The sequence below is a fragment of the Talpa europaea genome, assembly GCF_964194135.1.
Source record: "Talpa europaea genome assembly, chromosome: 10".
Lineage (NCBI taxonomy): Eukaryota > Metazoa > Chordata > Mammalia > Eulipotyphla > Talpidae > Talpa > Talpa europaea.
Genome location: NC_140077.1, coordinates 43,179,445 through 43,206,322, shown reverse-complemented (window position 1 = coordinate 43,206,322; position 26,878 = coordinate 43,179,445). Strand labels below are relative to the sequence as shown.

At 54.2% G+C, this 26,878-nt stretch overlaps 1 protein-coding gene across 1 annotated transcript in view; it reads left to right on the top strand.

Moving 5' to 3' along the window:
* Nucleotides 1–26,234, top strand: part of LOC311178708 (paladin-like) — a gene marked incomplete at both ends in the record, with an annotated part of 33,259 nt that extends 7,025 nt beyond the window's left edge. Inside the window, 16 exon segments of the mRNA XM_084245448.1 lie at nucleotides 1,441–1,628; nucleotides 2,941–3,070; nucleotides 3,242–3,373; nucleotides 3,501–3,517; nucleotides 4,281–4,436; nucleotides 4,555–4,644; nucleotides 6,138–6,240; nucleotides 6,243–6,265; nucleotides 6,490–6,606; nucleotides 6,681–6,836; nucleotides 7,159–7,341; nucleotides 8,460–8,576; nucleotides 8,830–8,901; nucleotides 12,091–12,231; nucleotides 24,073–24,228; nucleotides 26,013–26,234. Coding sequence (XP_084101574.1) covers nucleotides 1,441–1,628; nucleotides 2,941–3,070; nucleotides 3,242–3,373; nucleotides 3,501–3,517; nucleotides 4,281–4,436; nucleotides 4,555–4,644; nucleotides 6,138–6,240; nucleotides 6,243–6,265; nucleotides 6,490–6,606; nucleotides 6,681–6,836; nucleotides 7,159–7,341; nucleotides 8,460–8,576; nucleotides 8,830–8,901; nucleotides 12,091–12,231; nucleotides 24,073–24,228; nucleotides 26,013–26,234 — 2,003 coding nt within the window.
* Between the last annotated feature and the right edge of the window lie 644 nt (nucleotides 26,235–26,878).

The window sequence follows — 26,878 nt, the reverse complement described above, 5'->3', positions numbered from 1 at the left end:
TGAGAGTAAAACCTAACTCTGTGCCTGCCCTTTCACAGAACCTTCTAGTGACTGCTGAGAGCCCTCTGGACAGGCCAGAAAACTCCCCACGACCGTGCTGGCTTCAGAAGGGGGCCTCTCAGCACTGCTCTTCCTGCCAGTCCCTCAGCCTCTGCTTTCCATCCTGGTCTCGTTTCTGATCCTTCCACCAACCATGCAGTTCCTTGTGCCTGAGATGCCCTCCCCTTTTTCTCTCACCACACCTGTGCCTGTAAGACTTGGCTGAGAAGTCAGCTTTATTTAAACATTGCCCTGGTGTCCCTCCTAGGCACACTCACCGTGCCTGTGTCTACTCCTCACCCAGCAGGTCACCCCACCCTGTCACATCAGACCCTTTCTATGGCCCTTCAAAGCGGCAAGCTCAGAACACACAGACTGCTGTGCCATGGTTGCCTCTGGACGCCAGTGTTCAGCACACGGTGCAGAGACATGTCCAAGTGATGGTAGAACTGAACATGAGTTGGAGGTAGAGAGGGAGAATCTGTGTCTTAGGGGTGAGGGAGTCAATCCTCTGACTGGTTAGGACCAGACAGAGAAACAAGGGCTCCAGCATTTTGGAGATTTGGCCCATTTTAAAGGTTGGCATCACCCCTGGCTTCCCAGCCCCAAACCATTCACACCCCTTCTTCCTTCCTCATAGAATCGCAATATTGTTCCTCTCCTACGAGCTGCCCTGGGCTTCAAGGAGGGCCTCAGTCCTTTCGGGGACCAGCTGTAGCAGGGGATCAGTCTGAGGGTCAGTGGCTGCAAAGAAACCTTCATCTATTCTTCAAAACACCTTCCACCACATCCATTGGTCCCGCTGCAGCAGCTGGAGCTCAGAGGCTACCTCCCATAGGTTACTTCCGCCCTGGGGGCCAGGATGGGGCAGCAACCTGCCACTCCAAGCAGAGATCACCCTGAGTGATCTCCCCTCCCAACACCATCCCGCTCCTGAAACAATTCCCGGCTTTGCTGGGCAGACACGTGTTGGACTCGGGAGCTCAGGGCTGGGAGTGGGAGTGGAGAGGTTTTGGGTGGAGCAGGGGTGGGCGGAAAAGCTGCACTAACCCCCCGTGGCAGCTGGCCCGGGCCCAGGTGCGTCCTGCATGGTGGGCTGACGTTCCCTTTTCTCTCAGTGCAGTGAACCCTCCAGTGTCCATGTATCAGCCTGGTCCTGGCCACATAGCATGTCCCTCTCTGGTGGCGAAACCCAGCCTGTAAGATAACGATGAGCTGCACACCCAACCCCAGTTCTGGGTGCCTCTCCCCGGATACCCCCAGACACAGCCATGGGACCAAGTGAGGGGCTATGGTAGAGAGGGTCAGGGCTGCCTGACCTCCTGGAAGACAGCTCCAGCACAGGGCTGCGGTTCAGATTCCTGAAGGCCTTCCCTCTCATACAAAGTCCATCCTCTGGAGGGGAGACTGGGGAATTCCTGCCTTTGCCTGGCTCACCTTCCTTTCTTTGCTGCCGCTCCTACGACTGCCTCCTTGACGACCCCTTTGCACCTGCCTGGCCCCGGCCCCTGGAACTGCCTGGCACTGACTACTCTATGGATGAGCAGCACTGCTTTGACTTTGGCTCTGGGTACCACACCTGCTCGGAGGTGAGTCCCCACCACCTCTGCCAGCCTGGTGCCATGTCCTGTGACCCAGGCTGGTCCACCCAGCCCACCAGCAGGTCTGGCAATGTGCTCCCAGGCTGGGTGGTGCCACCATAAGGGAGCTAGGTGAACAGGGCTCACTCTGCTACCTTCTGCTACACCCCTTCCCTGCCCAACCCCATCTGTGTGCTCTCCAGCGAGTACAGTGGCTGGAGAACGATTTAGTGCCAGAAAAGATGGCAGAGAGCAGAGTAATGAGATCCTGGCTGGCCTGGTCTGGGAGCTGACCTGTGGGGGGTCCACGAGTCATAGCAGGTGCTGGGCTCCATCTGGGAGAAGGAAAGTTGTCACCACCTGCTCTTCAGAAGTGTGGAGGCTGGCTTCCCACTCTAGTGAAATTCTCCTGCACACACCTCTCTCCAGGGTGTCAACTCCTGCCTCCCCCTGCCCTTGTGTCTGAGGAGATAGACACAAGGCCACATAACCCTGCCCCGGCCACGGGCAGAGCAGGGCACAGCCTGGGGATCAGTGAGGGCCACCCAGAAAAGAGATGAGCAACAGAAAAGGGGAGAGGCCAGGCCAGGTGCTTGCAGAAGGGGACGGGCCCCGGTGACCCGAGTAGCTCAGCCCAAACCTGGAACTCAACACCCTGCTCGGCGCTACAGAGCCGGGAGGTGTCGAAGTTCAGGCAAGCCTGGGAGACATGGCCTCTGCTTTGGGCTAGAGAACGCAGGGGAGATGGGATTTTGATGCCATGTGCTGTATTTGTTGTCTGCCTGGGATGATAGGAGAGACTAGTAGGAAATTGGGGCTCTCCTGGAACGCAGTTTCCCACCACCTGTGCTGTGGCAGGTGAGATGGGAGGGAGATGGGAATCCTGACCTTGAATGGGTGCGCGGGTCTGGGCTGGACCAGTAACCCCTTCAATGCCCACCATGTGCACTGGACTCAGACTCCCCAGAACCTCGAACCATAGTCCCTACTCAGTGAGAGTGTGGGTCCTACAAAGGCTGGGAGGGCTTAGGGAGGGGACAGGGCAGTGTGGGCTGTGGCTGGCTCCTTCTCCTCTGTGCCCTACTGGAGAGGATGCATCCGGCAGCCACTGGCACTTGGGGTAGAGTCAATTTATCTCTGTGTGAGTGTGTGTGTGTGTGTGTGTGTGTCTGGACGGGTTCCTCATGCCTTCCTGGCAGTATTCTGTGCCCAGCATCCACCACAACACCCTCTCCCTCTGTCGCTACCCTTTGCCGCCTGGGCAATGTGTCAGAGCTGGAGCACCAGTGCAGCCCGTGAGCCCGCTCCCCCTGCCACGCAGTTCAGGACCTTTGAGCCCTGCAAGCAGCTGTGGTGCAGCCATTCCGACAACCCGTATTTCCGCAAGACCAAGAAGGGGCCCCCGCTGGACGGCACGGATGTGCACCCGGCAAGGTACCTGCAGAACGGGGGTCTGTAGCAGGCACAGCCTTCCTGGGATGTAGGTCCTAGGGGAACCCTGCTCCCCCCAACTGTGCATGAGGGGTCAGTGCTAAAGGAGAGGTGCAAGCCCCGTGTGCAGGGAAGGCTGCATGGAGGCCTCACGGGAACTTGTGCACACTCAACACTTTCTTCTCCCACAGGCCATAGTCCTTTGCTCCTGAGTTTGCAGACTTGGGTCTTCCATCAGCCCATGCAGCAGGATGCTTATTTCCACTCTGCAGATGAGGAGGATGAGCCCGGCCACGGGGAGCTCTGTGAGGTCACACAGAGAGGTAAGCAGAGAAGAGGGGCATGAGAGACTCTGGGCTCCTCCCTGCACTTCCCCCAACACCTGCCCTTTCACTTGTCACTGGGTGTTGCTCCCTCATGCGGGTGTGAGTGACAGGGCTTTGTTTCCAGGGGCACCTTGTGGCCAGGTGCGAGTGCCCTGAACTGGGATCTGAAACCCCCCTTTGCTCTATTGTTGGTCCCTGGGTCATCTCTGTGTGGTGATCTTGGGCCATTCATTGAACGTCTCCGGGCTCTGGCTCCTGGCCGAGTGTCCTTCTCTCTCTTCGGCGTTGTTCAGAAGTTACTGAGTCACGTCTCTGTCGGTGACAGAGAGTTGGCCAGAAGGCCCCTACCTTGTGGTTAGAACTGGGCATCCTGTCCAGGGCCCCTTGGACCCTCCTCAGCCCTCAGGTACGATAGAGGTTGTGTGCCTGGAGCTTTCTGCTGGCAGCCTGTCCTTGTCTGGTCTCCCTTCAGAAAGGAACAATGGTTAGAATTTCATGAGGATATAGAGGTTCAAGAGGCCGACCCCCTCCCAGGTGGGAAGTGGCTTCTTCCTGGCACCAGTACACCTAATGGCCTTTCTTGTAACCTGGTTGGGGCAGTGTCCCTCCCATTGCCATCTGAATCCACCCTTCCGTACCTGCCCTGGTGCTGAGGGCAGCAGGGGATGTGAGTGTGGGAGTAGTGAGTGTGTGTGCGTGTGTGTAGGGTGTTCATGAGTGTGCATTCAGTGTTTGTGTGCGCTGTGTGTGAATGGGGGTGCCTATGGCATGGGGTATCTGTGTGTGGGAGGCATGTGTATGTGAGTGTGTGTGTTTTACGTGTGAGAGTTTCGTGAGAGTCTGTGGCGTGTACATGCGCGATGTGTGGGGTGACCCCCCAGACTGACTCCCGTATGTCCTCCAGGCAAAGGCAGCCAAGGTGGAGCAGGAGGCCCGGAGACTGCATCTGCGGAGTCTGCAGTACCTGGAGCGCTCTGTCCACCTGGTGCTTCTCAACGCGCATCTCCACCTGGAGAAGGCGCAGTCCTGGCAGAGGCCGTTCAGCACCTGGATGCGGGAGGTGAGAGGCGGGAGGCTGAGGCGCAAGGGGCGGCTGCAGGAGGGGCCAGGTCATTCCCGTCCGCTGTTGAGACTTCCACCTGGCCCGGCGTTTCTCCTGTCTCACTTTGGGGCTCCAGCGCCGTGTCTGTGCGGGACAGGATGATCATCTCAGCTTGAAGAGTAAATGCGTGCACGGGGAGGCGCAAGGGGTCCTGGCGGTCCACCAGGTACTGTGCCTGCTGGGCTCCTGCTGTGTGCATCTGCCAGGTGCCTCTGGCTGGCTGTTGTGCCCGGCCCTCAGGGCAAGCTGGTGTGGTGGCTCAGCTCCGGCCAGCTGCCCTCTGTGACCTTCGACAAGTGCATTGGTCTAGCCTACTCTCCTCAACATTAAAATGGAAATAACGTTGATCCTGTAGCGTGACCTCACAAGATTTGGGGGGATTCGTGAGGTCAGTGTTGGGGTGGGTGAGTTAGACCTGATGGAGGGTCAGGAACACCCTTTTGAGCAGCCCAGGCTCAGCCTCCCCTTTCATCTCCTGTGCACGATTGAGGTGGTAGGGGAATGAGGATACGTTTGGGGGTTCTTGGAAAATGAAAATCTGGGGATCCATGGGTGGGGATGGGGTGCTTGATCCCCTCTTTCCTGGGGATGAGTGGAGGGCGAGGGTTGCCTGGAGACCTTAGTTCTGAGTGAAGCCTTTGTCCTCCCCACTCCCAGGATGGTGGGGAGAAGAGGCAGATTGGTGGGTGGTTTGAGTCTGGTGCCAGAGCCTGGGCTGCTGGGCAAAAGGGTGATGTGGAGAGGTTCCAGCTAACCCCTGGGCAAAGGTCCACAGTAGGCCAGCCTGGGCCACAGTTCACAGTCAAGGGGCTCTTGCTACCTCTTGCTTCCCCACTGCCCACCCTGCCCCGCCCCCTGGGCCCCTGTCGCCAGTGCTCCTGAGTGTGGAGTGAGCATCTGGCTGACACAGCCTTGCTTGGCCCCGTGCGATGCCCCACACTCCCTTACTTTGTGAGTGCATGCTGTGCTGAGCCTCCTCAGGAGCCCTGGGCTCCCCCTGCGCCTGCCTTCTCCTGGGCTGGGGTTCCCGGTGCTCTTCCGGGGGTGGTCATGAGGAGGAAATTCCTAGTCCCCCCAGAGGGACTGGGTGGTGACCTCTTCTGTGTGTGTGTGTGTGTGTGTGTGTGTGTGTGTGTGTGTGTGAGAGAGAGAGAGAGAGAGAGAGATGCCTTGCAGATGGGCTGTCTGGGCTGCCCTTAGCCCGTTAAGGAGGTCACACCCCAAATTGCCAGCCAAGCTCCGGGCTACTTCCCTCCTCCTCTGTCCCCTTTCACAGCAGCGCTGATGGCCCTGGTGCAGGGCAGGCTGGCTGCAGGTAATTTCCTTGCCTTTCTGTCCCTCCCTGCTGGGCCCCTTGGCTTCTCCTCTCTTGCTGCCTGAGCACTGCCCTTGGGCTCTGGCTCCCTGGGGAGTGGATGCAGTTTGGGGGGGGTGGTCCCTGGCAGACGAAAGAAGGCCCCATCACGGGGCCCTTCTCTGACCCCACTGGGCATCAGGTCCTGGTTGGCTCTTGCTTTGGATGTCCTGCTCCGAGTTTCCCTCCCCCTCATTCCTGCTCTGGGCTTGATGGGTGTCTCTTGGCCTCCCCTACCTTGCGGTGGGGGGAGCTTGGGATGGCCCTGTGACCATGAACTCGTCTTTTTCCGCCTTGGGCTGCAGTACCCGCTGGCTTTTGCCATCAGTTTCAGCCGCTGGCTGTGTGCCCACCCTGAGCTGTACCGTCTGCCTGTGACACTGACCTCAGTGGGGCCAGTGCCCCCAGGGGCCTCATGGCCGAGGGCTCCCTGGTGAGTGTGGCTGGCTGGCTGGGAGGATGGGAGTGGGCGTGGGCTGGTCTTTGAGCCTCAGCCTCCTCTTCTGGAGAGTGGAGGCCATTCTTCTTCTCCTTGGGGCACTGGTAAAGCTCCTAGTGTGCAAAAGGAGCCGGTCCCACCCCTTCCCTGCCCCTCTGGGACCAGGCTCTGGACCCGTGTCAGCGGGTGTGGTCCCAGGCTTGCTGCTCTCCCCGCAGAAGGTGGACGATCTCGTCTCCCCAGACGCACTCGGCACTCTGAGAGAGATGGATGTGGCGAACTTCCGGCGGGTGCCCCGCATGCCCATCTATGGCACAGCCCAGCCCAGTGCCAAGGTAACCATCCTAGAGGCCTGGGGTAGGAGCAGGAGGGTCGAGCCCTTTCACTGACCATATTCCTGTCCCCCCAGGCCCTGGGGAGTATCCTGGCCTACCTGACCGACGCCAAGAGGAAGCTGCGGCACATCGTGTGGGTGAACCTGAGGGAGGAGGCCGTGCTGGAGTGTGATGGGCACACCCGCAGCCTGTGGCAGCCTGGGCCCCCTGTAACCCCTGACCAGCTGGAGGTGAGCCCTTCTGCCTTCTGCACACCCCTTCCTTGGAGGCCGTCTGGGGCACTGGCCTGTGAGGATCTTCAGAAGGTTTGCTGCTCCTGCTGTACTGATGGAGAAGCCGAGCCCTGATGGGAGTTGTGCCAGGGAGTGGCTGACTCAGGATGTGCGTCGGGCCACCTCCCTGGTCCAAGTCTGGGTCTGACCCCCAGGCTCAGGAAGGGGAAGAGATGCTTCCAGAAGCCAGGACTGGCCCTGACCAGAGCAGGCTCCCATTTTTCAGAGCTGGCCTGCATGTTGCCTCAGTGGCCGCTGTCCTCTGTCCCACCCCCTCTAGAACCTGGAGACCCAGCTGAAGACCCACCTGAGTAAGCCTCTCCCAGGCACAGAGGGCCCCCGCACCCACAAGTTCCAGACGTGCCTCACTATGCAGGAGGTCTTCAGCCAGCACCGGGGGGCCTGTCCTGGTCTCACCTACCACTGCATCCCACTGCCAGACTTCTGTGCCCCCTGTGAAGAGGTGAGGGCCATGCCAAGGTGTCCCTCTGGGGAGGGAAAGGAGACCTTTCCCTGCTCCGCCCCCTCTGGACTGTGGGCTCCTAGGAGGGGTTGGGGGTTTCGAGTTTGACCAAGTGCTTTACTCACACTGTGTCCAAGTTTCTTGTTTGCGTGTGTATTCATGGGTGCTTGTCAGGTGTTGTAGGTGTGTCTCGGGCGAGCACGTCCATAGTGTTCATGGTGTGTGTGTATCTTTGCTGGGGATTGTGTTGGGAGCGGGTGTCATGTCATTGTGAAGTGCGTGTATCTGTGGTGCGCGTATTTTTTGTGGAGTCTGTGAGGAACACTTTGTCTTCAGTGGGGGAGAGCACGTGTGGAGAGAGTGTCTTCTGGGGAGTCGTGTGGTGTGGCGTGCATCCGGGCTCTGTGGAGGAGGGTGTGTGGAATGCTGTGTGTGCCTGAGGGGGGTTGGGTGTCCTCGTGGTATCTGCAGGTTCGTGTCTTCATGGGTGTCTGCGTCGTTTGTGTGTCTTTAGGTTGTGGATACTGTGTGTGCCTGTGTCATACATGTGGTTTGGGTGGCCTGTGTGTCTGTGCCCGGCGTGTGCAGGGCCTGTGTCATGGCTCCCTGTGGCAGGTGGAGGCTGGGGCTTGAGTTCTGGCCTCACTTTGCCAGCGGGTCTCCTTGCCCGTGGTTGCCCCCTGGTGGCCCTGCTCTGCAGCGAACGGCTGAGGCTGGGACCTGTGCTCAGCCTGGGACCTAGGTTGGGTCCAGTCTAGGTGGGCACAGATCCAGGGGATCCATGTGCAGCCTAGGGGGTGCAGCACATGGAAGTGTGCCTTACCCAGTGGACAGTGGACATCGTGATCCCCCAGTGTGTGTGCTGGCTCACATGTCCAGTCCTGGTCCCTGGGGTGGGGTTACAACTGCACACAGGGGTGCTGTATTCACACACACAGGGACTTGCGTGTGTTCAGTGAGTGGAGTGTGAGCGTACAAGGTTGTGAGCCTGGCAGTGACAGGCCCGGGGAGAGCGCTCCCAGGACAGCTGCTGGGGTTGCCATCTGGAGGGGCCGCCACCTTGGGGGGTCTGTGCAGCAGGAGCGGCTGCTGACCCATGCCTTGATCTCCTCACACAGGATTTTGACCAACTGCTGGTGGCCCTGAGGGCTGCCCTCGCCAAGGACTCAGGCACCGGCTTTGTGTTCAGCTGCCTCAGCGGCCAGGGCCAGACCACCTCCGCCATGGTGGTGGCTGTGCTCACCTTCTGACACAGCTGAGTACGGGTGACCTCTCGTGAGAGGACAGGGGTCACCCAGACAGCCTAGGCCCTTGGTCCCTGGGAACACTGGCTATGGGGAAGGTGTGGGGGCAGAGGTGGTCCATGGTGTGGTCCAGGACCCCCCTGCCACCAATCCCGGGTAGGGCAAGCAGGACTGGCAGACCATTGGCATGGGGCTCCTGACATAGGAGAGGAGTGCTCCCCACCCCAACAGCTGTCCTCCTTAGGGTTTCCCCGAGGTCGGCGAGGAGGAGCTGGTGAGCGTGCCTGATGCCAAATTCACCAAAGGCGAATTTGAGGTGAGCACTCCCTATGGGGCCCCAGGAGATGCCTGCGGGAGGGGAGAGGGTGAATCTTGCTGGCAGGTCTGGGGAATCTTCAAAGCTGTCCCCAGTGCTGTCGACCTCGTCATCCCAGTGCTTCCCTATTCCTGTTTCACGCAAGAGCAAGCCAAGGTGTGGGGCGGCTTAGCTCTGGGGCCATGGCAAATAGCCACTGGAGATGGGGCTGGACCCCCACCTCACGGGTCTTGCTGCTGGGCTGCTGTGTGGCTGGTGGGAGGCCACCCTCTGGTCTGGGTTATGTTGGCCATAACCCAGTGGCCTCCTGGAAACCTGGGATCCAGCTGTGGTTGGTGGTCATGGTGCAGGCTTCTGCCCCCATGCCTCTGTTCCATTTCAGCTCATGGTGCCGGATGGACATTTCTGATTTAGTCATGACTGGTTCATGTGCCCCAATCACATGTCATCTCCCCAGAGAGTAGGTGGCAATGTCCCCATCTTATTGGTGGGAAAAATGGAGCTCAGAGATGGGCATGTAGCTGCTGGTTGTTGGCATGGTGCTTGGCACCTGTCTGCCCAGCCAGCCATGCACCCATCACCTGCCCTCCCTGCTACCCCACCCTTTGTGTAGTTCCTCGAGTTCACCAAGCTCTTTCAGCCGCTGAGCCTTTGCCTATGCCGTTCCCTTGCCCTGGCCTCTTTTCTCTTATTGTCCTGGGTGATTCACTGATTATTTTCTGTTATTATTGTGGTAAAATGTATAGTATAAAATTTTCCATTTTAAGCATTTTTGAGGGTGCAGTTCTGTGGCACTAAGTACATTTGCTTAGTTGTGCAGCCATCACCACCATCCTTCTCCAGAACTTTCTCCATCCTCCCAAAATGACTGGACTGTTGAACACTAACTTCCCTCCTCCCCGGCCCTGGTAACTGACATTCTACTTTCAGTTCTGTCGACTTGACATCTCTGGATACCTCATATAAGTGGAATCACACTGCATTTGTCCTTCCATGACTGGCTTATACTATGTGAAATAAGCATGTCCTCAGGCTTCGTCCATGCTGTAGCATGTGTTGGCATTTCCTTTTGTAAGACTGAGTAATATTCCAATCTGTGCATAAACCCCATTTTGGATTTCCAGTCACCATGGATGGACCCTTGGGCTGTCTTCCCCTCTTGGCAGTTGTGAATAACGCTGCTGTGAACTCGAGAGTGCAGATATCTGCTTGAGTTTTTACTTTTAATTCCAGAAATCGAATTGCTGGTTCAACTGTTAATCCTGTTTAATTTTTGCGATGTGGCCATACTCTTTTTCCAAGGCAGCCGCACCATTTTTCATTGTTCCAGTATCTTCCCCTCCTTGCTGACACTTGTTTTGTGTTTTTGTGCTGGTGGTCATCCTGGTGGGTATGAGTGGGGCCGCATTGTGGGTTGGATGTGCATTTCCCTAACGACTGGTGATGCTGAGCGTCTTATTGGCCACTGTTTATCTTCTTGGAGACATGCCTCTTCAAGTCCTTTGCCCATTTTTGGTTTGGACTTTTTTGTTGTTGTTGTTGAGTTATAGGAGTTCATTTTACGTTCTGGATATAAATGCCTTGTTAGATAATGTGATTTGCAAATATTTTATCCCATTCTATGGGTTGTCTTTTCACTCGGTCAATAGTGTCCTTTCATGCAGAAGTTTTAAATGTTTTTACAATTGTATATCTTTTATTGAGGTGACATTGATTTATGACACGGTGTGCAATAATTTCACACCTTCTAGATGTATTTTACTTACCACCCCAGTCAAGAATCCACATTCTTTTACCCTCGGCCACAGAGCCCTTCACCCTTGTCCCGCTGCATCCTCTTTCCCTGCCTAAACATCCTCAATTCTGCAGTCATATTTCTAAAGTTTGTTTTGATTTCATTTTGTCAGTTCCTTTGTTTTTTTTTTAAGTTTTCAATTTTGATGAAATTCAATGTGTCTGTTTCTTTATTTCCTGTGCTTTTTTGGTGTCATATTCACAAACTCACAGGCAAATGCAGTGTCATCCCAATACGTTTTCTTTTCAGAGATTTATGGTTTTAGCTGTTCCATTTAGCTCATTGAATCCATTCTAGTGTAATATTTGCTGCTAGTATTTAGATATCCTGTTAATATTTGGATATGTGTAAATTTATTCTTTTGCATGAGGGTATCACTTTCCCAGCCCCATTTGTTGAAAAGACTGTCCTTTTCTCATTGAATGGTCTTGGCATCCTTGTTGAAAATCATTTGATTACAAGCATGAGGGTTTATTTGCAAGTTGAATTGTTAGTCTTTACGGCAGTCCTCAGATGTGATAGAACTCTCTCTACATATATCTGGCCCCATGCTAGGAGCTCATCCTTCACAGCTCCCGAGAGCTAGGTGCCTTTACGATTCCCACTTGCCAGATGAGGAAACTAAGGTATAAGGAGCCAAACTCATCTCCCTGGAGCCACATCAGAGGTCATGGGCTGGGGTAGAAGGCAGGTAATGGACATCAGAGACTATGTTCCAAAGTAACATTATGATGTTTGACGACACCCTTGTACCCATCTGCACTCAGCCCAAGAAATTCTCAGGTCTAGAAAAGCTTCCTTTGCAGTTAGTTCAGGCTTTCTGAACCCACAGTTCAATAGAGATTTACTTCATAGAGTGTGAAGAGGGTGAAATTGACATCAGTTCTGAGAGCGGAGGCTGATACTGGGGAGCCAGGAGAGCTTCATGGAGGTGGTAACATTTGAGTATGGATGAGGAGGGGGAATGTGCAGAGGGGAACAAGTGTGCAATATGGAAAGGGCAGGAGTTGTGTTAAGGTTGTGACTGGCAGAACATTAGAAGGTGGTGCTAAGGTGGGTGGGTACTGGGACTGTGAGAACTCTGGAGGGCCATACTATGTGTAACCTTGACCTTGAGGCCAGTACGGAGGTCATGATAAGACTGTTACTCTGGGAGGCCGGTTGTGTGGAGGGGGGAGTGGGGAGGAGTGACTGGTGCCTGCATGAGGAGTGGGCTATAGGGTGAGCAGGAGCAACCCAGTCCTCACTGGTAGACCTTTGGGCCAGGTAGTTGGGCCAGGAGGGTACCCAGAATGACGTGTGTGGCTGTTAGTGTAGGGTGAGCCTTTGCGGGGTCCAGATTCCCTCCTGCCTGCCTTAGTTTTCTCTCTGCTCACCCTCCTCCTCTGGCCCAGGTGGTGATGAATATGGTGCAGCTGTTGCCCAATGGACGCCGCGTGAAGAAGGAGGTGGATGTGGCACTGGACACTGTCAGAGAGAGTATGATACCCATGCACTACCACCTTCGGGAAATCATCATGTGCAACTACCGCCTGGTGAGCCTGCCCCATGAGAGCCCAGGCTGCTGCTGACAAGGGGGTGAGGTGATGGGGGAGCCTGAGGAATGGAATGAGCTCTCGGTCACTTCTCCACTTCTGGAAGTGGGGCTGATCCCTGGAAGGGAAGAGCGTCCGGCCCCGCCTCACCCCTGCTTGGTTCTGCAGTGCTTGGTGAACTGTGTGCAGGGGTGGCGTTTGGAGCATTTAAGAGCAGCTGCTGCTCTGGGGCCATGTGACCAGTCTGAATGAACACCCTGTCCTGGAACCCTGTGGTGGTAGGCGTGAACCCTCTAGTTTCTGGGTCCAGGGAGCCTCTGGGACACCTGGGTCGGAATCAGGTTGATTTGTGGGTCCCTCAGTCCAACAGGATCCTGGACTGGGCCTCTTTAATGAGCACAGGGAAACATTTAGTGTTTAACCAGTGATACTAGGAAACTGTCAGCTCAGGACCTGTGCACATCCGCCCTGCGTGAGTTTCTGCTCGGTTAAAAATTGCTTTTGAATAGCTCGTTAAATCATAAATATCGGAAGATTCCCCTACGTGTCTAGATTTCATATAAAAATCTGATTTTCAGGCTATGAGAAAAATATGCCCTCCTGCCAGTCATGGCCCCAGTATCTGTCACATGCTCCCCACGCCAGCCATTCTAGTCACTGGACTTGTAGGCTCAGTATGGAGCCACTGACTTGCCTAATTCTTGTCTTCTCTGATCTGGTGAATTTTGGCTGGCTGCTAGGGCAGAGGAGGGTGTTGGAGTGGCGGGGAGCAGCTGTGTGCAAACACCCCAAATTGAGTGAACACCTCCGTGGGTGCTGCTGACCTTGTGTTCTCTGATGCTGGCCAGCAATTCCCATGACAAGTTCTGCCATGGAGGGGCTGCCGCAAACCAGCCCATGGTCCTCCTGTGGCCAGGCACAAGTTGATGAAGTCGCTGGTCTAGGCCAGTCTGCTCAAGGTCGTGGATCAGACCTTGACTGGAGCAAAGGTTGGCGTTTGGCTGGGGGCAGGGTAATTGGGATCAGGTCAGAGGCCAGTTGGAAGGGGAGTTTGCACCCCCAGGGTGAGTTCCATTTAGGTCCTCTGCCCAGTGGTCTCCTATAGTACCAGCAGGTGACGGCAATGAGCTAAGAACTGGCGCGTCTGCTGTTCTAGAGCTTGGAGAGAGCAGAAAACTGAAGCTGGAGGTAATCTGTGCAGCTGGAAGCCCAAGGAGTTGTAAAGGTTTGCCTACCCAGGCTTCAAAACACCAGAGGTTCTCCACCTCTCACTGGGTGTGTTCTGTCAGCACCCCCTTTCCACATCCCCCTGCTTCCAGACCTGCCAGTGCCTAGCTTCCTTCCAGGCACTCACTAGGTTTTCCTTAGATTTTTACATGGTGTTTTGTAGTTTCCATAGTGTAAGTTCTGCACTTCTTTTATTATATCAATTCCCAAGTATTTTATGATTTTTATGCTCCTGTAAGTGGAGTTGATTTCTTAATTACCTTTTTTAGTTTGTTCATTGCTGCTCTAGGGAAATCCAATTGACCTTCTATCAATACATTGATATTTTTACATTGGTCTTCTATTTTGCACCCTTGCTAAACCTACTTATTATTTCTAACATATTTTTAAGTGAATTCCTTAGAATTTTCTACATATAAGTTCAAATTATCTGCAAAAAGAGAGTTTTACTTCTTCCTTTTCAATCTGGATACCTTTTATTTAAATTTCTTGTCTAGTTGCCCTGGCAAGATCATTCTGTTGAATAAAAGTAGCTGGAGCAGACATCTTTGTCTTGCTCTTGACTTTGGGGGAAAGCTTTCTGTCTCTTACCATTAAGTGTGACTGTTTCATAACAGTCAAGTTGAGGACGTTCCCGTTCATTCCTAGTTTACTGAGTTTTTCTTCATGAAAAGATGTTGAATACTGTCAAATGATTTTCCTGTGTCCATTGAGATGATTATATGGTTTTTTCCTTTTATTCTACAGGCATGGCATAGTATGTTAATTGATTTTTGGATGTTAAACCAATCTTGCATTCCTGGGATAAGTTGTTCTTGGCCACACAGTATGTCATCTTTATATATTACTGCATTTGGTTTGTTGAGGATTTTTACATCAGATTCCTAAGAGCTATTGATTTGTGGTTTTATAGTATATGGTTTTATGAGCTGTTGTTCTTATGATATCTTTATTTGACTTGGCACTAGGGTAATGCCAAGATAGAATGTTATTTACTCACTTTTACAGGTGGAGAGACGGAAGCCTATTGAGGGAAAGGGTATCACAGCTGTATTAGTCAGCTTGGGGCTGTGTTGTTAAAACACCACAGATGGTGTGGCTGAAGCAACAGAATTTTTATTTTCTCACCATTCTTCCTGGAAAGTCCAAGGTCAAGGTGCTGGCCAATTTGGTTTCTCGTGAGGGCTCTCATCCTCACTTGTATACAGTCATGGTTTTCCTTGATGTGTTTATGTGTGATGTGTGTGCGTGTGTGTGTGTGTGATGTGTTGGGGGCTGGGGGGACTCTTGTATCTTCTTACAAAGCTGCAAATTTTTAGAGGTCATCTAATTGGAAACTATTCTCAATGGAATTATAGAACAAAGAAAAAACTAAAAGGAACTATAAATATCCCAATCACATAAATTTCTCAGTTTAAATTTTTCTGTTTAAAAAAATGGGAAGGACCTTTGTTGGGTTGCCAATGTGTAACTTTTTATTAAAAGTGTCCATTTTATGGATCTACCACATGACCCAGCATTTCCATTCCTAGGAATCTACCCAAAGCACACAAAAAACATTAATTCAAAAGGAAACGTGCACCCCTATGTTTATTGCAGCACTATGTATAATAGCTCAGATATGGAAACAACTTAAATGCCCCAAAACATGATTGGATCAAGAAAATGTGAACACACACACACACAAACAAACAAAATGGAAAACTACTCTGCAATCAAAAAAGATAATCTTATGCCACTTGCAGCAACATGGATGGTGCTGGAAGGAATTATGCTCAGTGAAATAAGTCAGAAGGAAAAAGGAAAATATTGGGTGATATCACTTATAGGAGAAATACAGGGGAACCAAACAAAGGGTCAAAACAAAAAAAAGACAAAACTTTTAAGCAACTATAGATATGAGGCTTAAAGTGGGGGGGGGGAAGGGATCAAAACAGAGGTGGGAGGAGCACAAGGGATCTAATACTGTACAAAATCAACAATGTAAACAAATTAATAAAATGAAAATAGTGACCATTTTAAAGAAAGAAACACAAAAAAATTAACAACTCATCTACCACCTAACATGGTTGGCATTTCACTTAAAAGAGAATATTTTAGTGCCAGGGAAGTAGAATAGAGGTTATCTAGAATTGAGGACAGCCCTAGAAAACATTTGTGTTTCTATATTCTTGTGGACATGGATTCGGGATTTGCAGCTTTTGGCAGCCAGGCAGTGTGCCTCCTCCAAGGTCAGCCTGCACTTGCCCGGGCCTGGCCAGACCCAGAACTGATGTCCTGACTGATGTCGGGATAGTCTAAGCTGTCCCAGCTGCAGCCACATTGCAGGGCCCTGGCCAGCTTGGGGGTGTGTGTGCACTGGAGTCGACTTTATGGGGGCCCGAGCATCAGTCCCTGTGGGGATGGAAGAAAGCAGGTTTGATTGTTCTGGGCCGACAGGCGGAAGGAATGTGGATGTGGGAGTTAGAGGGAGCTGGGTTTTGACAGGGCCATCTTCATCCTCTCTGACCACCTGTGTCCCCCACCAGGGCTGGGCCAGAGCTGCTTCCTGGCAGGGCTGTGCTTGGGAAGGGCAGGGGGTGGGGCAGCACACGGCTTGGTTGGCGCGAAGTGAATGGTCAACCTGTGTGAGAACTCCGAGGATCACTGTGGGCCAGAGTGCCCTGGGATGTTCCTGTACCTTCAAAACACCCACCTTGGACCCTCAGATTTTAGTGTAAAAGGACTTCAGAGAGCATCTGACTTTCCAGTTACAGATGAATGGGAGAGTGGGTTGTCCAGGGCCCCACATAGTTGCAGGCAGCTGAGGAGATGAGGGTGGGTTTTCTTAGACCCTTTTCACTGAGGAAGCAGCTGAGGTCTAATGAAGATTTGTGACCTGCTGGAGGTAAGACGAGAGCCGGTCCCCTCCCTCCATTTTCCCTGGTCTAATAGTCTCAGCCCTCTCTGCACAGGCCTCTCTGAGGCTGCCCTGCCTCCTCACTCTCTAGCATGTCGGCCTGCTTCCCTCATGTGTGTGAAGGGACCCGAATGCTCGGGCTACTTAAAAAACTGCCATACAAACCACGTCTGCATGGGGCTGGAATCCAGGCAAACTGGCTGGCCAGGGCTGAGGAGAGGCCAAGAAGCCACCATCCCTCAGTGGCCACTCCATCTGGTGAATTAATGTTTCCTGCTGAGCTTGGAAAAGGAAAATATTTGTGATACAAATCAAGGTCAGGGCTCCTGGAGGAAGCCCCCCCTAGAACCAGTAAAGCCAGAGACACTTTTCCTTAGCCCCGGCTGGTGACATTCTTCGTGTTCTGTATTTAAAACAGTCTAATGTTTCTCCCCTCTGTTCCTCCAGAGAGAGTTGGAAAGAAAAGTCCAGGTGAAAATAGCCACACAGAGAGAAGTAAAATGTCCTTTGGTCTCAAATTGAAATGCATTTTAAGACATGTTATGTTATGTTATGTTATGTTATGTTATGTTATGTTATGTTATGTTATGTTATGAGTTTCTGAGTTTTTTTTTTTTTTAAGATTTATTTATTTATTTATAGAAGCACTGGGTACAGTAAGAAGCATGGGAGGGTGAGAGAAATCAGCAGAGCCACAGTGGGGAGCAGAGCAGGGAGACTGACGAAGTACACTGCTGAGGGGAGCAGTGGGCGCGCAGGAGAGGTCTGCGCAAAATGTGGGACCCTTGCCTGGTGGCCAGGGATCGAACCGGTGCTGAAGAGACTGCGGGCAGCTTCGCAACCCAGCGCTCAACTGCTCTGCCACTGGGGAGGCCCCGAGTTTCTGAGTTTTCTAAGAACTCCTCTGGTCCTCAGAGGAGATGAGAGTGGGTTTTATTAGCCCCTTTTACTGAGGAGGAAACCGAGGTCTGTCCCCTACCTCCTAAGCCCGTGTTCTCCTCCCTCCACAGTGACAACCATGACTCATGGGGCATGAGTTGTGGCAGAAAAGGGAAGGGTGGGCCAGGAGGCTGCCGGTCCCTGCTGTATGCACCACACAGGGCTCATGCAGTTGTCAAGAGGCCCAAGGAGACCCAGCCCGGTGTCCTGAGGAGTAAGGTGGTTTCTTAAGAAAAATAATGAGTGAGACAGCTCTGGCTCTAAGTCAGCTCGGGTGTCTCAGTCTCTCCAAGACCTTGGCTTGGCCCAAGCCATTCCTTCGAGACTTCATTCCAGTAGTTAATTGCCCAGGCTCTGCAATTAGAGAAGCTGTGAGCTGTCTCATAAAATGTGGTGGAAGGGAAGGGTTTCTTCTCAAGGCTCTCTCACACCCCTCCCAAAATAGAGCTGGTGGGTTGGTGAACAACTGCTAACCAGGAGTGTTTGTGTGGGGGAGAGGGGTGATATGTTCTCAGAAGCTGAGACCTCTCTTGCTTTTCCTTCCTTCCCATTGTCTGGCTGAATTTCTGGCCTCCAGTGGGGCCTTCCTGGCTTCTTCAACAATAAATATCCTTGGAGCACCCACAGCACACAGGCATGGCTTCTGAGTTTCAGTGCCTTGGAAGGTTCGGTGACTTGAGAGGGGTTTAAAGCTCAAACCAGCACCCACCACCCCTGCACATTCCTCACATGCTAAGATCCAGGCTCTGTGCTTCCTGCGCTCATTGTCAGGGTGTGGCTGTCACCAGAGGTGCCACTCACTCCTGTTCTGACTCCCACACCCCACTTGGAACAAGCAGGGCTCCATGAATGTCTGTCTAATGAGTGAATGGCTAGATGGATGCTTGAATAAATCATCACATGCTTACGTAGAATCTGACCCTGCCTTTGTGATACCTCTGACTTGTCTGCACTGTTGGCCTTTCAGGAGAGGGCACCCTTTTGCTGTTACTGAAAGAGCCCTGGGGCAGGGGTTTCCAAACCTAGGTTTCTCTGGGCTCTGCCAGGAACTGCCCATTCAACCTGGGGCACATGACTTTGACTTGCCTGGGCCTTGGCTTTTCCCTCTGTGCCCTGCGGTCATTACCTCTGCTCTGGCCACCTTGAATGGTGGTGGACAGGACCAGTGGGAGTGGGGTTTGGAGGGTGTGGAGGGCAGGGTGACAGGGATGCCAGGCCAACTCATGGGCTTATGTGTAGGGATAGTAGGCCCCTGAGGGAGCAACAGCCAGTTGAGTGCTGAATCGAGGGCCAGGCCTGGGGTGAGTGACGTTTGTTTAATAAATGGAATGCAGGGCCTCCCCGGTGGCGCAGCGGTTGAGTGCTGGGTTGCGAAGCTGCCCGCGGCCTCTGCAGCACCAGTTCGATCCCCTGGCCACCGGAGGAGGGTCCCACATGGCGCACAGACCTCTCCTGCCGCCCGCTGCTCCCCTCAGCAGTGTACTTCGGTCCTTCTGCCTGCTCTGCTCCCCGCTCTGGCTCTGGTGGATTCTCTCACCCTCCCGCGCTTCTGACTGTACCCAGTGCTTGTATAAACAAAACAAACAAATAAATGAATAAATAAATAAATAAATGCCTCTATAAAAAAAAATAAATAAATGGAATGCAGAGAAGCCCACATGCCAGCTTTAGCTTCATCCTTTGTCCATGCCCCACTGTCACACAGGCCTGAGGGTGGAGTTTGCAGGGACTTATGGAAAACTCTAGCAACTGTCTCTGTTTATGTGAGGGTCCAGGTCTGCCCAGGAGAGCAGTGACATTGAACTTTGATAAATGTGGAGCCTGCGTTCTGAGACCCTGCCCTCTGGAGACTGATCAGCCTTGAGGGCGGTGAGCTACCCACTCAGCCTGGACCCCGGCATAGCAGGAGGGCAGAGGCCACAAGGCCATGCAAGGTTCCAGTAACGGGATGTTGACTGGCTTATCTTGACCCTAAGCCTGGCCTGGCTTGTGCCTCTTGTTTCTCCCTCTGCTCTGGGTGCTGGACATTATGGACATTGGGGCTAGGGGGTTATAATGAAGGGTGTTGGCTCTTTTTCCCTGGTGCTTGAGCTATGTCTAGCTCACCATGTGCCCCTCGCAGGTCAGGCCACCTCTTTGACCTCTGCTTCTAGGTAACCACAGGTGGTCTGATGCAGAGCTGTGAAAATGTGAGACATACAAGGTAGTGATTCATCGATTTGACAAACATTGTGCACCTACTACTGGCACTGCACCAGGTGCTGGAGGGGCTTTTTGAACAGACCTGAAAATCCCTGCCTACACGAAGCCTGCACTCCAGTGAGGGAGACACAGGAATGGTGTGTGGGATACTGATATGTCTGTGAGGGGAGGCGCTGCAGTTCTGCATAGGGTCTGGTCAGAAAGGGGCCCTGAGAGGGTAGCATGTGAATACAGACCTGACGAAGGCGAAGGGCGCCACACTGATGTCTAGGGAAGAGTGCTCGAGGCAGTGGAAACAGCCAGTGCAAAGGTACTGAGGTAGGAGCTGCCTGGTGTATTTGAGGGGAGGGATGGGGATGCCCTGTTTGAAGAAGCAGGTGGAGTGTGTTTGTGGTTGTCCCCGTATCTTGTCCAGAATAATCTAGATTCTAGATGACATTGAAAGCGTGAGACAGGGTGAGATGACTCAGGAGCGTGTGCTCACTGACCTGACCTACCAGGTCTGCTGCACAGCAAGACAAAGGACATGCTGGGTGCTGGTTGAGACCAACATATAAGTCTGATTATAATCTGGGGCCTGCCTCTGAGCTTTTTGTGGTCTTGGGGGAACCCACCACATCTTGGGAACAATTAGAAATCCTCTGGATGGAATGCAATGTGGTATTTACTGAAATGGTTCAGCGTGAAAGCCAGGGAGGCTGAGGTCTGGCTGTGGGGCTACAGTGCTGAGATGTGGGCTTGCCTTTGACCTTGAGGGACAAACTAAACATGGCCAGCAGGCAGAGGGGAGGACATTCTAGGCAGGAGGAAGATGGGAGGACAAGCGCTTGGCAAGGGTGAGGCTGGGAGTTGAACCTGACTGATGGGAAGGGGCTAGGGAGGTGGAAGAGCTGAGAGTTTGGAGTTCGTGTCTGGACTTGGAACCTGTGACCTTGGGCAGTTACTTAACCTTGCAGAGCCTTGTCTGCAAGTGCGATATCTGTGTCCATTCACGGGCTTGTTGACAGAGTGTGCTGGTGTCTAAGCATCTGGATGTGATGTGCTCAGCCCACCGGTGGCATGCAGCGACACATCTGGGAAGCTCCCAGCCCTGGCTCAGTGGGCCTGTTCCTGGTGGCCCGGCCCTGAGCAGAGCTTTAAGAGCCACTGCCGGTGACACGGGGCCTGTGTTGGTGCAGGGTCGATCGCAGGCTTGAGAAATGCGCAGCGCCTGCCCACCTTTCCCCGGCCCCTGCTATTTCAGGGCTCAGTCCCCATGGACTAGGAAGCTTTGTCCTGCTCCACCGCAGCTAATGACAGCCTGGTCAGCCAGGCCATTTAAAAACAGCTCCACTGTTTTCATGGACCGGAGGTGGCTGACCTGTCCTCCTCCCCAGCACTGACATGGATGATTTTATTTATTTTCTTATAAGATTTATTTATTTATGCATAAAAGAGCTGGGTTACAGGCCAGATATGCAGTGGGTGAGAGGATCCACCAGAGGCAGAGTGGGGAACAGAACAGGCAGACTGACTAAATACACTGCTCAGGGGAGCAGCAAGAGAGACAGGAGAGGTCTGCTGCACCCTGTAGGTTTCTCCTTGGCTGGCTGGTGACCAAACTCATGCTGCAGAGGCTGTGGATTGCTTCACAGTGCAGTGCTTAACCCCTTGCGCCACCAGGGAGGCCCTGACATGGATGATTTTAAAGAAAACAGAGCCTTGATAGGAGATGGTTCATGTCTCATCTCAAATCACAGACTGTGAACAGGCAGGATGGGCCCATGGAACCTTTTGGGGGAGTCAGGTGTCACCTTTACAGGATCTGAATTTAGAGATAACACCACCCTGCCTTGCCAGCAGACTCGAAAGAATCACTCAACCTCGCCACCCTGAAGATTCCTGAGTTAACCCTCCCTGGAGTCTCCCACAGCAGCGGGGGCACTAGGGGACCCGGCTGGGTGGCTGTATCCAGAGGCCATACCCAGAGTTGAGGGCATTTTAAGCCCACAGGATTTTCTTCAAGCTCTTTAATTTAAAGTGGTTTAAAATGGCTTTTGTCCAGTTTGCTGAGGGTTATTTCCTTTCCTTCTTTCTAACAAAATGTCTTAAACAGACTTAAAGCCTTTGAACGGAGTTGGGGAGGCCATAGAAGGGGTTGGGGTGGGTGAATACTTAGTGCAGGGTGGCGTGTCTATCCATCCTGATTGGGGTCGTGGATTGGACACAATTTGTATTTAGGTAAAAACCTTCTTTTTGGTGATTGGCCTAATTTCTAAACAGAATTGCACTGTTTTTTGAACACTGGCTCAGTAAATTCTCCAAACAATAGGCATCTTGCCCTCTACCCCTGTATCCCGTCATCTTCCTTCACCAGCTACAGAGCCATTCCTGACCTCAGATCTACGAGAAGCCTTCACTGGCCCCTTGGTCTGTAGGGTCAGTGCTTGACTTGGCTTCACACCCCGCTGCAGGCCCAACCTCCTGCCATCACCTCCTTCCTCTGCCACAATTTCCTCTTCCTGTCTACCACCACCTGCCTCTCTCACTCTGCCTCCTCTCTCATGCTAATCCATGCCCAATATGCCCTCCATTTGATGCCCTCTCTGGCCAGCTCCCTGCCTCCTGGATCTCATGAGCCACTTTGCCCTTGTCTTTGGCCTCCTCCAGCGGACCCCGAGGTCTGTGTATGGGCCTGTGCGTGTTCATGTCGCCGTCCCTCCCTCCTGCTCCGGACGTGAAGGGGCTGATGTGGCTCTTCATGGTTCCAGGTGTTTTCTCACCTACTGTGTGGGCGTCCTACCTCCAGAAACATGGGGGCCGAGAGCTTAAATGGGAGAACTAGGACCGGAGCCCCGTTTCCTCTCCCCAGGCATCAGAGCACTGGTCTGGGTCCCTTACCCCTCCTTCCACCCAATTCCAAGGGCTCTGGGCTCCTTATGGATGATGTGGGTGGGCTGGCTGTGGAGTTACCCCGCCCTCACGGGAGCCTAGGAGCCTGAGTCCCCGGAGGCAGAAATGGGAGGCCTCCCACTCCAGCTCCCGTTCTTGGGGCTGTGGGCTGTGTCACATGCAGGGTTAGTGGTGGTCCCACCAGGAGCCTTCCCATGGTGTTCCAGACACACAGTAGCCTGACTGCCTTTGTGGGGAGGCTTCCAGCTGTGGCCCAGTTGTTGGGAGACTGCTCTGGAAGCTCCTGACTCCCAGAGACCTGACAGGCTGTGCCTTTCCACGGATGTTACTGGCAGCTGAGGGAACAGCCCCTGGGCCACTTCTTTCTGGAGATGAGAGAACTGCTGTGGGCCCTGGGTGGCCTTGGGAGGTACGAAGTGAGCTACAGTGCTCACCCTCCTGCTCCCTCCAGGTGGGCAGCACCCTGGAGGGTTAGAAGAGCGCTGTCAAGCGTGGTGTGGACATGCTGCAGGGAAGAGCCGACTCTGTGTGTGCTCGGCCTTGTCCTCTGGCCTACTCCTGACCTCTATGCTGGGGATAATTTTGAGAGGACCCCCTGAAGTACCCTTCCTCCTGAGCATTAGTCTTTCATGAGACTTATTAGGTCACTTCTACCCAAGAAACTTCAGTGGTTCCTGAGGGTTGGCCCCTGGTTAAAACTTGTTTCTCTCACTGAACCTTAACCCTGGTGGCTTTTCTGTGATCTGTCAGCCCTGGAGAGGGACTGAGGGCTGCCTGTACCCTTCTACCTCCGATCCTGAACCACCTGAGAAACAGGCGAGGGGGTCAGTCAGGGACCAGTGGGGGCAGAGGGCAGACTGGGTTTCTCCCCCTTCCCAGGCAAAGAGCAGCTGTCGGCTGCAGATCCCAGGCCGAGGGAGAAGAGAGGGTCCCTGCTGTGTCCACAAGCCAGAACCCCTATGGCCTACCCTGGCAGACCCCTGCGTGGCCCCTCCTGGCCAGGGAGCAGAGCTCTCACCACCCCCACGCCCGGAGGCCTGGGCTTTCCTCTAGTCCCGGGAGGGTTGGGGACCAGGAAGGAGATATTCGTCCTTGGGGTGACAGAAAGTTGGCCAGAAGGCCCCAACTTTGTGGTTAGAACTGGGCATCCTGTCCAGGGCCCCTCAGACCCTCCTCACCCCTCAGGTACAAGGGAGGTTGTGTGCCTGGAGCTTTCTGCTGGCAGCCTGTCCTTGTCTGGTCTCCCTTCAGAACGGAGCAGTGGTTAGAATTTCACGAGGAAATAGGGATTCAGGGAGGCTGACCACCCTCCCAGGTTGGAGGTGGCTTCTTCCTGGCACCAGTACACCTAATGGCCTTTCCTGTAACCTGGATGGGGCAGTGTCCCTCCCATTGCCATCTGAATCCACCCTTCCGTCCCTGCCCTGGTGCTGAGGGCAGCAGGGGGTGTGAGTGTGTGAGTAGTGAGTCTGTGTGTGTGTAGGGTGTACATGTGTGTGCATGCAGGGTTTGTATGCGCTGTGTGTGACTGGGGGTGCATGTGGCATGGGATATCTGTGTGTGGGGGGCATGTGTATGTGAGTGTGTTTGTTTTATGTGTGAGAGTTTCGTGAGAGTCTGTGGCGTGTACATGCACGATGTGTGGGGTGACCCTCCAGACGGACTCCCATACTGTCCTCCAGGCAAAGGCAGCCAAGGTGGAGCAGGAGGCCCGAAGACTGCATCTGCGGAGTCTGCAGTACCTGGAGCGCTCTGTCCACCTGGTGCTTCTCAACGCGCATCTCCACCTGGAGAAGGCGCAGTCCTGGCAGCGGCCGTTCAGCACCTGGATGCGGGAGGTGAGAGGCGGGAGGCTGAGGCGCAAGGGGCGGCTGCCAGAGGGGCCAGGTCATTCCCGTCCGCTGTTGAGACTTCCACGTGGCCCGGCTTTTCTCCTGTCTCACTTTGGGGCTCCAGCACCGAGTCTGTGCGGGACAGGATGTTCATCTCAGCTTGAAGAGTAAATGCGTGCACGGGGAGGCGCGAGGGGTCCTGGCGGTCCACCAGGTACTGTGCCTGCTGGGCTCCTGCTGTGCGCATCTGCCAGGTGCCTCTGGCTGGTGGTTGTGCCCGGCCCTCAGGGCAAGCTGGTGTGGTGGCTCAGCTCCTGCCAACTGCCCTCTGTGACCTTCGGCAAGTGCATTGATCTAACCTACTCTCCTCAACATTAAATGGAAATAACTTTGATACCACAGCATGACCTCACGAGATTTTGGGGGGATTCCGTGAGGTCAGTGTTGGGTTGTGCTGAGCAAGACTGTCTTTGGGGCGACTGTTGCTCCTGTTCTGCAGGGTGACCAAGCGCAGAGAGGTCAGTCCTTGCTCACTGTCAGTGTGAGAGCCAGGTGATTGGTTCTAAAGCCCCCCATGTCTGTCCTGAGACACCGTCCTTAAGGTCCTCTTGATCATTTCCCTCTGCTCAGCCTCTGACTCTCCTGCTTGACCGCCACTGCTTTCGGAGGCAGAGCCACCCCCTCCACCCCTAAGCCAGAGGTCAGGAGAGAGGCCTCCTGTTCTCGACAGTGCGGCCTGTAATTACCCTCCACCAGGAAGCTGGCCCTCCTGACCTCACCACCCAGTCCTGGCAGTTCTAACCTGGACTCCAGGCTGGAATTATCTCCCCTGGGGCAGGCGGCAGGGGGTGCACACCCCAGCCAGAATGAGGATGGGAACCTGCAGGTGGGTTCAGAGCTATGAGGGAGGCCACGGCAGCGTCCAGGGGCAGGGATGGTGGCGACTGGGCAGTTGTGCTGAAGATGAGCCTTCAGGGTGATCGTTGGTGGGTGAGTGAGACCTGATGGGGGGTCAGGACCACCCTTTTGAGCAGCCCAGGCTCAGCCTCCCGTTTGATCTCCTGTGTGGTTGAGGTGGTAGGGGAATGAGGATACTTTTGGGGGGTTCTGCTTGGAGAATGAAAATCTGGGGAACCATGGGTGGGGATGGGGTGCTTGATCCCCTCTTTCCTGGGGATGAGTGGAGGGTGAGGGTTGCCTGGAGACCTTTGTTCGGAATGAAGCCTTTGTCCTACCCACTCCCAGGATGGTGGGGAGAAGAGGCAGATTGGTGGGTGGTTGGAGTCTGGTGCCAGAGCCTGGGCTGCTGGGAAAAAAGGTTGTATGGAGAGGTGCGAGCTAACCCCTGGGCGAAGGCCCACAGTAGTCCAGCCTGGGCCACAGTTCACACTAAAGGGGCTCTTGCTGCCTCTTGCTTCCCCACTGCCAGCCCTGACCCGCCCCCTGGGTCCCTGTGGCCAGTGCTCCTGAGTGTCGAGTGAGTGTCTGGCTGACACAGCCTTGCTTGGCCCCATGCGACTCCCCACTTCCTTACTGTGTGAGTGCATGCTGTGCTGAGCCTCCTCGGGAGGCCCGGGAGGAAGAGCCACATCCCTGTTAGAAGGAAAGTGAGGCTCAGTGCAGTTAACACAAGTCAGCTTAATTAGGTCGCTTAGCTGGGGGGCGGCACCGGCCCCAGTCTTGTTCAGAGCCCACCAGGAGAGGCTGCCCTGGTGAAGGGGGGAGGTCACCTGTCGTTCAGGTCACCCTGCCTCACCTGGAGCGCTGGCCCCTCTCTGCTTTCCTCCCAGGTGGCATCGAAGGCCGGAGTTTACGAGAACCTCAACCAGCTGGGCTTCCCTGAGCTGGAGCCGGTGGAGGACCCGCCCTTCTCTGGGCTGCGCTGCCAGTGGCAGGAGCAGAGCCACAGCCCCGAGGCCTGGGCCACAGGGGACTTCCTACAGGAGGGGCTTCCCCTGCCCCTGCCTCCTCCCGGGCTGGTGTTCCCGGTGCTCTTCCTGGGGTGGTCATGAGGAGGCAATTCGTAGTTCCCCCAGAGGGACTGGGGTGGGGACCGCTAAATGTAAGAGCTTTTTGTGGGACAGTTGGCACAGTCACACCTTGTAAATGACATGGCCTCCCGGGAGAGGGGCGTGTGTGTGTGTGTGTGTGTGTGTGCGTGTGTGAGTCTGCAAGAGAGAGAGAGACACTCACACACACACATGCCTTGCAGATGGGCTGTCTGGGCTGCCCTTAGCCTGTCACGGAGGTCACACCCCAAATTGCCAGCCAAGCTCCGGGCTACTTCCCTCCTCCTCTGTCCCCTTTTACAGCAGCGCTGATGGCCCTGGTGCAGGGCAGGCAGGCTGCAGTTAGTTTCCTTCCCTTTCTGTCCCTCCCTGCTGGGCCCCTTGGCTTCTCCCCTCTTGCTGCCTGAGCACTGCCCTTGGGCTCTGGCTCCCTGGGGAGTGGATGCAGTTTGGGGGAGAGGGGAGATTGTTACTTTAAAGGCAGCTTTAACCAATTTTCTTGCCTCTCGGGCTCTGGCTCCGGGTTGGAAACTTCTGTAAGGATAACAGCATGGCCTGCTGGAGGCCCCTCCCTCTCCTTTCTTTCCTCACCCCCGTCCCTGGTACTGGGAGGGCTATGGAGGTTTCCACAGAGCCAGGAACATCGA